General features: G+C 42.6%; 1 protein-coding gene across 1 annotated transcript in view; it reads left to right on the top strand.

Annotated features, from left to right (window-relative positions):
* LOC139380489 (ribosome biogenesis protein BMS1 homolog) overlaps positions 1–12,195 on the top strand; it is a 30,335-nt gene that overhangs the window by 9,437 nt on the left and 8,703 nt on the right. Inside the window, 4 exon segments of the mRNA XM_071123189.1 lie at positions 1,606–1,794; positions 7,701–7,844; positions 7,847–7,883; positions 8,275–8,333. Of these exon segments, the coding sequence (XP_070979290.1) occupies positions 1,606–1,794; positions 7,701–7,844; positions 7,847–7,883; positions 8,275–8,333 (429 nt within the window).

Raw genomic sequence — 12,195 nt, forward strand, 5'->3', positions numbered from 1 at the left:
AGGCTAATTGACATCATTTGAGTCAATCAGAAGCTTCTAAAGCCATGACATCATTTTCTGGAATTTTCCAAGCTGTTTAAAGGCACAGTCAACTTAGTGTATGTAAACTTCTGACCCACTGGAATTGTGATACAGTGAATTATAAGTGAAATAATCTGTCTGTAAACAATTGTCGGAAAAATGACTTGTGTCATGCACAAAGTAGATGTCCTATCCGACTTGCCAAAACTATAGTTTGTTAACAAGACATTTGTGGAGTGGTTGAAAAACAAGTTTTAATGACTCCAATCTAAGTTTATGTAAACTTCTGACTTCAACTGTGTATATATATATTTTTTTACATGCAGGCTTGAAGTTAACCTGTTTATCCAAGGAGGTAACTGAAAAATGTTATTTTATGCAAGAAACCACAAATGCATTATTATTCCCACACCATTATTACAGAGAATCAGACAAATTATGCTACCCTCTGCTTATTGGCTACTTATTCAAGACCGTCTCAAAATCCAACACTTCCCCTTTAAGAGATTAAAAAGCTCAGTACCTGACTTGCTTTTCAAAGATGACTATAAATGAGCTATACCAGGGCTAATAACTCACTAAGTAGCCAAGAATATGAACAACTGTGAACACGTGGCAACATGCAGCTCTCACTTTGATCTCAAAACAAGCGCATCTACTCAAGACCGCTCATACTGTAGCCTAAACACAGTACAGTTGAAAGTGAATGACACAGATCCATATGGCAATGGCTATTTGCATATAGGCCTACTGCAGCTCTGATTGGTTATGGCGCACCGGTCTGTGTAGAATACTGCGGAGTCATGCCTGACAATGCAATAGAATCCTACTCCAAGAAAATCTCTTGCATATTTAGTTTTGCATACGGAATCTTGCAGTTAGTTCTGTTTTCGGTACATTACATTGAAAGTGGCTAGTATTGCGTTGATGCGTTCACAATTGCCACAGTAGAGCGAAACGTTGTAGTGTTAATTAAAGGGGAAAACTGTAGAAAGTTGAGTGACGTTCAACCTCAAGCTTCTGTGCGCACTCTCATATTTCTTCTACACACAACTTAGAGGGAACATTGGATGCAAGGCATTGTCTCCAGTGGGGAGCTTCGCATATGTGACATGGCTGGAGTGTTACCACTGCGCGTAATCACAGATCTGAATTGATTGGATTGGGGAGTGAACAGGGTGGTAAACTTACTTGCACCTACCCAACCACCAGATCTGTGCTTACGTCTAAGAAACAAGGAAGGATACATTTGGAAATTATTGAAGCGGGGTCAAGGTAACATCTTATTATGCCCAAAAGGAAACCAAAGTTGTCTGTGGTATTCCGATCAGACATTGGGTCATGTTCATGAGACACAATGGGGGAAAATCGGTCTTAAAACGCAAAACAAAATTGTGCATGCTTTTTTTTTATCTTTAAAAAAAAATCCACTTACAGGACTGTCAACCTTGGCACTCACACAAAGTATATTCAGTATGTGGCCCATGTGGGATTCAAACCAACAACCCTGATGTTGACAGCACCATGTTCTAACCCACTGAGCCTTTCATTTCACCACAATCTCTAAACCTTTCCTCTTCCTAGCTGAACCGGGCTGAGTTTGAGGACGTGGATGACGAGACACGGGTCCAGTACGAGGGCTTCCGGCCTGGCATGTATGTCCGTCTGGAGATCCCCTCCCTGCCCTGCGAGTTTGTCACCAACTTTGACCCCCACTATCCCATCATCCTCGGGGCTCTAGGTGCCAGCGAGGGGAATGTAGGCTACCTGCAGGTAAGTGAAGGGTTAACGAGTCAGGCTCTATTTAATTTAAATTGAAATAGAGTGAATTGGACTTCCAGTTCAAGAACAAACTCCTTGACTGTGTCTGAAATATCACCCTAAATACATGGATGTCCCATTGAGACCGATGTTTCTTTTGCAAGGGAGCCCTGAGTCACACAAGTGCCTGACACAATTATAACAATCCAAGACTGGAGCATGAAACATACAAAAATACTATTTTGAAAAACGCATGCATTCCTCTGTAAAAAGGTAATTTACCAATTCCCTGAAATGTCTGAAAGGCAATGGTGCGTCCAATTGTAGGGTATTCTGAAATGTGTTCCATGTATGTGGCACGTAAAAACTAAAGGCTGTTTTACCTAAATCAGTAATGAGAACAGGGATTTCAAGAATTCCTGTGAGCGAGTAAGGTATTTGTACTTCTGTAGGTCAGGAGCGATGTAGTATGGTAGTTTCTGCACGAGCGCTTTATAAATTAAGAGAAGGCCATGTTCTCTGCGTTGCCAATGATGGCCAGTCTACTTCCTGATACAGATCACAGTGACGGAAAGTCAACTGAACTATTTATTCTATCACGCGAAAGGCACAATCTGTTTCTGTAGAAGAAGCCCATCTTAATTCTGTTTCTTCGTTAGCTCATCTACATGTTTTAAATTACTACTTGTCATCGATCCAAATGCCAAGGTATTTATGAGTGGACGTGCTCCATTCAGCGTGCAGATATGTCTGAGCTCCGGAGAACAGAATATACTTTGTTTTATCTGCATTCAGTACCAGTTCGACATTTTAAAGCAGTCTGCAGATCAGCTATAGCCTGGTTCAAAGAGGAGGCAGAGTACAGCACAATGTCATCAGCATAAGTGTAGCTTACAGTTTTTGACTAAGGAACCAATATAGTTTATGTACAGTGGGAATAGTATTTGCCGTAAATCAGTGATGTAGTGGTGCCTGGAGAAGTGGGTACATAGGCCTAAACTCGCTCTCACACTTTCTTTTAAACAGAATGTTTTAAGTCCACAACAATGCTTATACCATATCAGGAGACCACTTTTGAGGTCTGGGGAAAAATCTAAGAAATGTTACATTTTGAGTGTAGTTACCCTTTAATTCAACTGCAGGCATCTAGCACTGTTCGGTTAGCTGTGTTTCTGTATTGCACATGAGATGGAGTTTGCAAAACAAATGGCCACTGGATTGATATCATTCTGCCGGGTAGGCATAGGCTACTTTGTAGCTAGTTAACATTTAATTGAAGGTTTTTGGGAAAACCTTTCCATCTACCAGAAGATGGTTAGGCCCATCATTAGCGTCACTAAATTGTTTCTGTTCCTTAATTGTTTGAAACCTTGTTTTATTAAGTACTTTGCTTCAAAGTCGCGTATAGCCAAAACATTGAGAAAAAATATTTATCCTTTAACTAGGCAAGTCAGTTAAGAACAAATTCTTATTTACAATGATGGCCTACAACAGCCAAACCCGGACAAGCTGGGCCAATTGTGCGCCGCCCCATGGGACTACCAATCATGGCCGGTTGTGATACAGCCTGGATTCGAACCAGGGTGTCTGTAGTAATGCCTCTAGCACTGAGATGCAGTGCCTTAAACTGCTGCGTCACTCCGGAGCCCCAAACCCACTATAGAAATGTGGAGGTAATTCTTTTAAAGACTTCGTTCTCCTGTGGTATTGCTTTTAAAATCAACTTTCTTTCATTGTTTAGCAGCCAAAATCATTATCCTAGTCATATTAGCAACCCCTGATAGTTGTTGCATCAATAGATCTCCCCTTCTAAATTTCTTATCCCTTCTGATAGTGCCTCTTTACTGCATCACACCGATGCAAAGAAGCTAGCTAGCTACATGGAAGTAAGAGTGAGATTAAACATAATTGTTTCTAGTTGAGGTTAGTGACAAATGAAGTGTCCTGGCTTCGCATCTGTTCAAAAGATTGACGAGTGGCTGAAGAGACCACCTACGAGCTGTGTGGGAGAGCCGCACAGATCAGCTCAGTCAGATTGCGCAACTGAAATATGTAAATTCTGCTGATGAGAAGATGGCATAAAATATTCTGCAAGCATCCTTCTGATTGGACAAAAAAGATGAAACAGAGCTTCACGTCAAATTAAATGTCCTTTAGTCTCGCATGGAATTCTCGTCTCATCACATTTTTGTCGACTAAAATGAAAAATAAATTGTAATAATTCTAGTTTTATATTAGGTTCTTGGTCACCACCCTGACAAAGGTCTTTCTTGCCTGGTTGTTCAGTTTGGTCGAACTGCCAACTCTAAGCAGAGTATTTCCATATCTTTTTCAATTTCCCAATGATGGAGGCCGCTGTGCTCCTGGAAACATTAAACACATTTAGGTTTTATACCCTTCTCCAGATATAGTGCCTTCAGAAAGCATTCAGACCCCTTTACTTTTCCCCACATTGTTACGTAAAAGAGCTTTTACGCTCTCTTCCAAATGGTAGCTATAAATGCAGAGGATGCGCACAGTGCAACAATATGATGAAGTGTGAATATTTCTGCCAACCACACACAGGAAAACGGTTCCAAATAAATGACATCATTACGTGTTCTACCACCCATGTTATTTACATTATTAAATGTCCATGTGGGCTCTGCTATGTCGGTAAAACCTCCCGCTCCCTCAAACAGAGAATTAGTGAACATAAAAGTTCAATCAGGAGAAACGACAGGGATTATCCAGTCGCAGTACATTTTAATGACCTAAAGCATGAAATTTCTACCTTTTAGATTTTGTGGCATAGAGAAAGTGTGATATTAATAATACTCTGAGTTAAAGAGAATGTTTTTGGATTTTCACCCTCCAGACATTATTTCTTAAAGGACTTAATGATGAAATGACTATGTATGTTATGTTGTGAATTACTCTGAATTACTCTGTTTTTCGTATGATGTACCCAATGATTAATGAAAACTTGCTGTGTCCTAATTGTGGTTCTACAGACGTGTTTAATACGTCTTATTTACACACTTTATTTGAATATTAATGAAATGCATATTGTTATATTTGGTAGGACTTATTTGTTTTTCCGTTGCCTCCAACCCCTTTCGATGCGTGGAACGGATGTGGGTGGGGCCAGGTCTACATAAGGGTGCTAGTTTTAAGAAATTCACAAAAGCTCTGACGAAGGCTGTGAGGCCGATACATAAGCTTATTAAAGATCGGTGATACTATCAAGAGCAGTGTGCAGTTTCCTTTTTCCTTCTTGTTCAACTGTTACCATGCACCTGCAAAAAAAGATTGCTCAGATGTGTGACTGCCTTTTGGAATTTAGAATAAGGCTGTAAAGGGTCTGAATACTTTCCGTGGGCACTGTATATGCCTCATCACAACATCACAAAAAAAGAAACGTCGCATTTTCAGGACACTGTCTTTCAAAGATAATTTGTAAAAATCCAAATAACTTCACAGATCTTCATTGTAAAGGGTTTAAACACTGTTTCCCATGCTTGTTCAATGAACCATAAACAATAAATAAACATACACCTGTGGAACGGTCGTTAAGACACTGACCGCGTACAGACGTGAGGCAATTAAGGTCACAGTTATGAAAACTTAGGCCACTAAAGAGGCCTTTCTACTGACTCTGAAAAACACCAAAAGAAAGATGCCCAGGGTCCATGCTCATCTGTGTGAACATGCTGGAAGGAGGAATGAGGACTGCAGATGTGGCCAGGGCAATAAATTGCAATGTCCATAAGGTGAGACCCCGAAGACAGCGCTACAGGGAGACAGGACGGACAGCTGATCGTCCTCGCAGTGGCAGACCACGTGTAACAACACCTGCACAGGATCGGTATATCCGAACATCACACCTGCGGGAGAGGTACAGGATTGCAACAACACCTGCCCGAGTTAAACCAAGAACGCACAATCACTCCATCAGTGCTCAGACTGTCCGCAATAGGCTGAGAGAGGCTGGACTGAGGGCTTGTAGGCCTGTTGTAAAGGCAGGTCCTCACCAGACGTCACCGGCAACAACGTCGCCTATGGGCACAAACCCACCGTTGCTGGACCAGACAGGACTGGCAAAAAGTGCTCTTTGCTGACAAGTCGTGGTTGTCTCACCAGGGGTGATGATCGGATTCGCGTTTATCGTCAAAGGAATGAGCGTTACACCGAGGCCTGTACTCTGGAGCGGGATCGATTTGGAGGTGGAGGGTCCGTCATGGTCTGGGGCGGTGAGTCACAGCATCATCGGACTGAGCATGTTGTCATTGCCAGCAATCTCAACGCTGTGCGTTACAGGGAAGACATCCTCCTCCCTCATGAGGTACCCTTCCTGCAGGCTCATCCTAACATGACCCTCCAGCATGACAATGCCACCAGCCATACTGCTCGTTCAGTGTGTGATTTCCTGCAAGACAGGAATGTCAATGTTCTGCCATGGCCAGCAAAGAGCCCGGATCTCAATCCCATTGACCATGTCTGGGACCTGTTGGATCAGAGGGCTAGGGCCATTCCCCCAAGAAATGTCTGGGAACTTGCAGGTGCCTTGGTGGAAGAGTAGGGTATCATCTCACAGCAAGAACTGGCAAATCTGGTGCAGTCCATGAGGAAGAGATGCACTTAATGCAGCTGGTCGCCACACCAGATACTGAGTGTTAATTCTGATTTTGACCCCCTCCTCTGTTCAGGGACACATTCCATTTCTGTTAGTCACATGTCTGTGGAACTTGTTCAGTTTATGAATCTTGTTATGTTCATGCAAATATTTACACATGTTAAGTTTGCTGAAAATAAATGCAGTTGACAGTGAGAGGACATTTCTTTTTTTTGCTGAGTTTATCACGGAGCTCTACGGAGAGTTCCTTGGACTTCATGGTATAGCTTCTGCTCTGACATGCACTGTCAACTGTGGGACCTTATATAGACAGGTGTGGTTCTTTCTAAATCATGTCCAAACAATTCAATTGGCCACAGGTGGACTCCAAGTTGTAGTGATATCTCAAGTATGATCAAAGGATGCACCTGGGCTAAATTCAGGCAGAATTTGTTTGGGGGGATAAGTCAAGGGGTATGAATATTTTCTGAAACCACGGTGACTATCTTAGTTAGCTTCTTTACATCGATTTGATTCAGTCAAGACAGGCACTACCAGGTGGTATGATGGATTCTACAAGTTTATCTAACTAGCGCCAGTCTGTATAGCCACTCTCTCCCTCCCATGTAAAACTCACCGGCCCCTGCCCATCATACTGCTGCAATCAAGCGGCACCTAAGTCGTGCAGCAAGCCAGTTCCCAAGTTGAAACAATGTTATTTAAAACAAATAAAATAAAAAGTGTACATGTATTTTGACCATTCGGATATCTGAAGAAATGTCATGATATTCGAATCAAGCTAAAAAATAAAAAAAATCTCATCCCTAGAATAGGGTGCATTTTGGGCGCATCCCTCGTTTCCAACTCTTTTATTTTTTATTTTATCTTCTGAATTTAAATGGAATTGACCCCAACCCTGCAATGGGTGATACAGTCCTTTTGAGAGCACTAAATGTAATGGAAGGTTGTTTGTTGAATAGTAATGTAAATCCCCTCAGATTTTTTGGGGTCAGCTAAACTGCTTTACAGACTAGGCCTAAGTAATGGGCCAAGAACCATGCTTTGTCATGCATACTGAACTTGCCTATATTCATAATTTGTCAGAAAGCAATATGATGCAACACATCCATCCCATTGTTGCTTTATATGATTGATAAAAAAAAAATATTGTTTTATTTGCATCTGTCCGATATAAATTAAGATCAAAACAAATGGCATTAAACAATTCCTCAAAACACCGAAAGTGATATTGAGACTAATTGATAATGAGTCATTTGTATAGAACTTTTCCAAGTGCCTCAAGGTGGTCTTTCTCTTGTCCCAGATGCGGTTAAAGAAACATCGATGGCACAACCGTATCCTGAAAACACGCGACCCTCTCATCCTGTCCCTGGGCTGGCGTCGCTTCCAGACCATCCCCCTGTACCACATCGAGGACCACAACGGGCGCCACCGCCTGCTCAAGTACACACACCGCAGCACATGCACTGTGGTGCCACCATCTGGGGTGAGAGCAGTAATGCGGCTGTAGTTTTAGTATTTGTTAGTTATTTGATTCAGGTGACATCTTTTTCCTCCATAGCAACTATTCATCAGAGGGCTGTATCACATAGCAGGATCACTACATTAACCAGCTAAATTTGATGCACATTCAGATATAGCTCTTGATTATCTGGTTCCTTAAAGAAGACAAAATGTTGACGGTGTCGATCTGGTTACCATGCCTATAGAACTACATATCTCTATGAAGTCAGAAATATTAAGTTATTTCAGTAAACTTACTAAAAGACATGCCCCCCTGGTCAGAATGACATGGATCCTAAATTAACTTACCTGTTAGAATATAGGTCAAATAATGAATAAAATGTGAACCCTGTCCTTCTCTGCTGTGTTCCCAGGTCCCATCACACCTCAGGGCACTGGCTTCCTGGCTGTGCGGTCAGTCGCAGGAACTAAGGTAAGAATCACAGAGGCAGGCCACAAAGGAAATAATGACATGTAATCCTTTTACACTTGTGGGAATTGGGCTATATGTATAGGGCTACATTGAAGTGTTTCTTACAGCAGATATATAATATGCATATTGCATAACCATGGTAGAAATTGAAAGGGAACAGGTTGGAGATTGTGGAATTTATTAGACCAAAGGTGAGGACAACAGTTACCTGACACAAGACTGAATCCAAACATTACATTGTTGATACTGTTAGGTTCTAAATAAATAGAGTAAAAAAATTAACAGACGCTTAGTAAAGCTCAAACCTAGTTTATTCACCCACTGGGTCATACAGCTGCATAAGACAAAAAACATTCACATCTCACTGGTATATAACCCTTTCTGCTATGCTGAGCCCCTCCTTACACATATGAACAGCTAATACACCTCTGTTGCTATCCAGAAGATTGGTGATAGGTTCTTCCTCACTTCATCTAACCTGACCTCTGCCCAAATTCCTCACTCCTCCCCAACTCACGGCTAACATGTTGACTCGTACCAGACCGTGGTTCTTCTCCTCACGTAGGATCCCTGATGACTAACAATAACATATCCTGACAGAATGTAAACGTTCTACATTCCCCTCTCTCCTTGTGATACGATTAAGGATATTTCATATTTTCAAGTTTAGAAGTCAGAACCCATCAATACTATCTGCATTTTACATGTACTGTACTTTTTGCAGCATTTGTTGATTATGAAATCTGAAAATACTGCATACATTCAGTAACATAATAACCCAAATTTACCACGACTATTCTTATCAGCCTTTGACTTTTTCCACATATTACTATGTAAAATGCCCATCAATCTACACACAATACCCCATAATGACAAAAGGAAAAGCTTTCTTAGACATTTAAAAAAAATACATGAAATGACACATTTACTTAAGTATTCAGACCCTTTACTCAGTACTTTAAAGCACCTTTAGCAGCGATTACAGCCTCAAGTCTTCTTCGGTATGACGCTACAAGCTTGGCACACCTGTATTTGGGGAGTTTTCTCCCTTCTCTGCAGATCCTCTCAAGCACTGTCAGGTTGGATGTGGAGCGTTGCTGCACAGCTATTTTCAGGTTTCTCCATAGATGTTCGATCGGGTTCAAGTCTGGGTTCTGGCTGGGCCACTCAAGGATATTCAGAGACTTGTACCGAAGCCACTCCTGCATTGTCTTGGCTGTGTGCTTATGGTCGTTGTCCTGTTGGAAGGTGAACCTTCACCCCAGTCTGACGTCCTGAGCGCTCTGGAGCAGGTTTTCATCAAGGATCTCTCTGTACTTTGCTCCGTTAATCTTTTCCTCATTCCTGACTAGTCTTCCAGTCCCTGCCACTGAATAACATCCCCACAGCCTAATGCTGTCACCACCATGCTTCACCTTAGGGATGGTGCCAGGTTTCCTCCAGACGTGACTCTTGGCATTCAGGCCAAAGAGTTGGTTTCATCAGACCAGAGAATCTTGTTTCTTGTGGTCAGAGTCCAAGCGGCTGTCATGTGCCTTTTACTAAGGAGTGGCCTGATTGGTGGAGTGCTGCAGAGATGGTTGTCCTTCTGGAAGGTTCTCCCATCACCACTGAGGAACTCTGGAGCTCTGTTAGAGTAACCATCAGGTTCACCGGTCCCGTCATCTCCCTGACCAAAGCCCTTCTCCCCCGATTGATCAGTTTGGCCAGGCGGCCAGCTCTAGGAAGAGTCTTGGAGTCTCATAGCAAACGGTCTGAATACTTGTGTAAATAAGGTATTGTTTTATTTTTTATACATTTGCAAACATTTCTGATAACCTGTTCACTTTGTCATTATGGGTTGGTGTATAGATTGAGAAATGTTTTATTTAATCCATTTTAGAATGAGGCTATAATGTCACAAAATGTGGAAAAAGTCAATGGGTCTGAATACACTGTTAGTCAAAAACAATGACGAGGTGTAACTGGTGTCTCCAAGTGTCTACACACCTCTCCAAAGTGTACAGTTCCTAAGTAATTTCAATGCACTTTCATTACTCAAGGAAAGAGACTTAAACTATTAGGTGCTTTTTTGAGCTCTCCTAGCTGTGCTGTTGAGGAAGTGAAGTAAGCACACTTGTAGTTTTTTGTTTGGAACACAGCCTTGCATCCTAACCATCACACAATTACTGTTTACGCAATCCAAAAACGGTCCATTATAAATCCCAATCTGAGTCTGCTGGGCATCATTTGAAGGCTTATTCTATTGTCAACATGATACAATCTCAGTGTTAGGCTTTCACAAGAAACAGTCATTTTGGTGAGTATAATAGAGTTGGGTGCGTGTTCTGCTGCAAATGTTCTTCACAATACGACAAACAGGCTCATTCTGTTCCAAACAGCTCATGGTATTGATCCCTTGTCATTCTTGTAACTGTACATCAAACATGGTGATCATTAACGTTGGTAATGTAAATTACATGAGTTTTATAATATGGGAATGTGGAGTGTGATTGGCGGATAGAGGGTAGAGGGTTAACATCCCTGACATGGATGCACAACAGCAGTCAACCCCGAGGCTACGGCTGAGGACAAACGCGTACAAGTAGTCCTGCTACGACCTCCGCAGAGCCATCAACTAGGCAAAAGGACAATATCGGAACAAGGTGGAATCCTATTATAACAGCTCCAACACATGACGGGCTAAAGTACATTACGGACCACAAAGGAATCCCTAGCCGTGATCTGCCCAACGATGCCTCTCTACAAGACAAACTCAATGCATTTTATACAGGCTTCAACAACACAGAGCCCTTCTCGATGGCCCCCACTAATCCAGAGGACTGGGTGATCTCTCTCTCTCTCTCAGGGGCTGATGTAAGGTTTTTAAACAGGTCAACACTCTTAAGGCTCTGGGCCAGACGGTATTCCGGGGCATGTCCTCGGGGCATGCACAGACCAGCTGGCAGGCATCTTCACTGACATTTTCATTTTCTCTTTGTCCCAGTCAGTAACCCTCACATGTTTCAAACCAACTGCCAACATCCCTGTTCCCAAAAACTCTAAGGCATCCTGCCACAATGACTACCGCCCTGTAGCACTCACATCTGTAATAATGAAGTACTTTGAAAGGCTGGTCATGGCACATATTAACTCAATCATCCCAGACACCCTGGACCCATTACAATTTGCATAGTGCCCCAACAGATCCACTGACAACGCAATGTCAATTGCACATTTTGCTCTTTCCCACCTAGAGTGCATTCCTTTTTTCTATGTGAAAACATTGTTCATTGACTACAGCTCAGCGTTCAACACCATAGTGCCCTCCAAGCTCAGGACCTTGGAACTAAACACCCCCCTCTGCAACGAGGCGATGAGACAGCCTACAGGGAGGTGGTCAGAGACTTGTTCATGTGAGACCAGGACATAAACCTCTCCGTCAACGTCAGCAAGACCAAGGATCTGATCGTGGACTTCAGGAAGGAGGGGTGAGTGCAGATCTACATTGACGAGTAAAGGGTCAAGAGCTCGGTATTCACATCACTGAGGACTTAACTTGGACCTCTCACACCAGCACAGTCATAGAGAATGAACGGCATTGCCTCTTCTCCCTCAGGAGGCTGAAATGATTTTGCAGGGCCCCTCAGATTCTTAACTTTTACAGCTGCTCACTCTGGTATAGCAACTGCACTGCCCTTGACCGGAAGGCCCTACAGTGGGTGGTGCGAAAGGCCTAGCGCATCACAAGGAAAACATGCATGCCTGGCAGTGTCTGAGAAAGGCCTGAAAAATTGCCAAAGACTCCAATCACCCGAGACATGGACTGTTCTCCGTGCTCACGTCCGGCAGACAGTATCGGTGAATCAAGGCTCAGACCAAC

The sequence above is a fragment of the Oncorhynchus clarkii genome, chromosome 2 (genome assembly GCF_045791955.1).
Source record: "Oncorhynchus clarkii lewisi isolate Uvic-CL-2024 chromosome 2, UVic_Ocla_1.0, whole genome shotgun sequence".
NCBI lineage: Eukaryota > Metazoa > Chordata > Actinopteri > Salmoniformes > Salmonidae > Oncorhynchus > Oncorhynchus clarkii.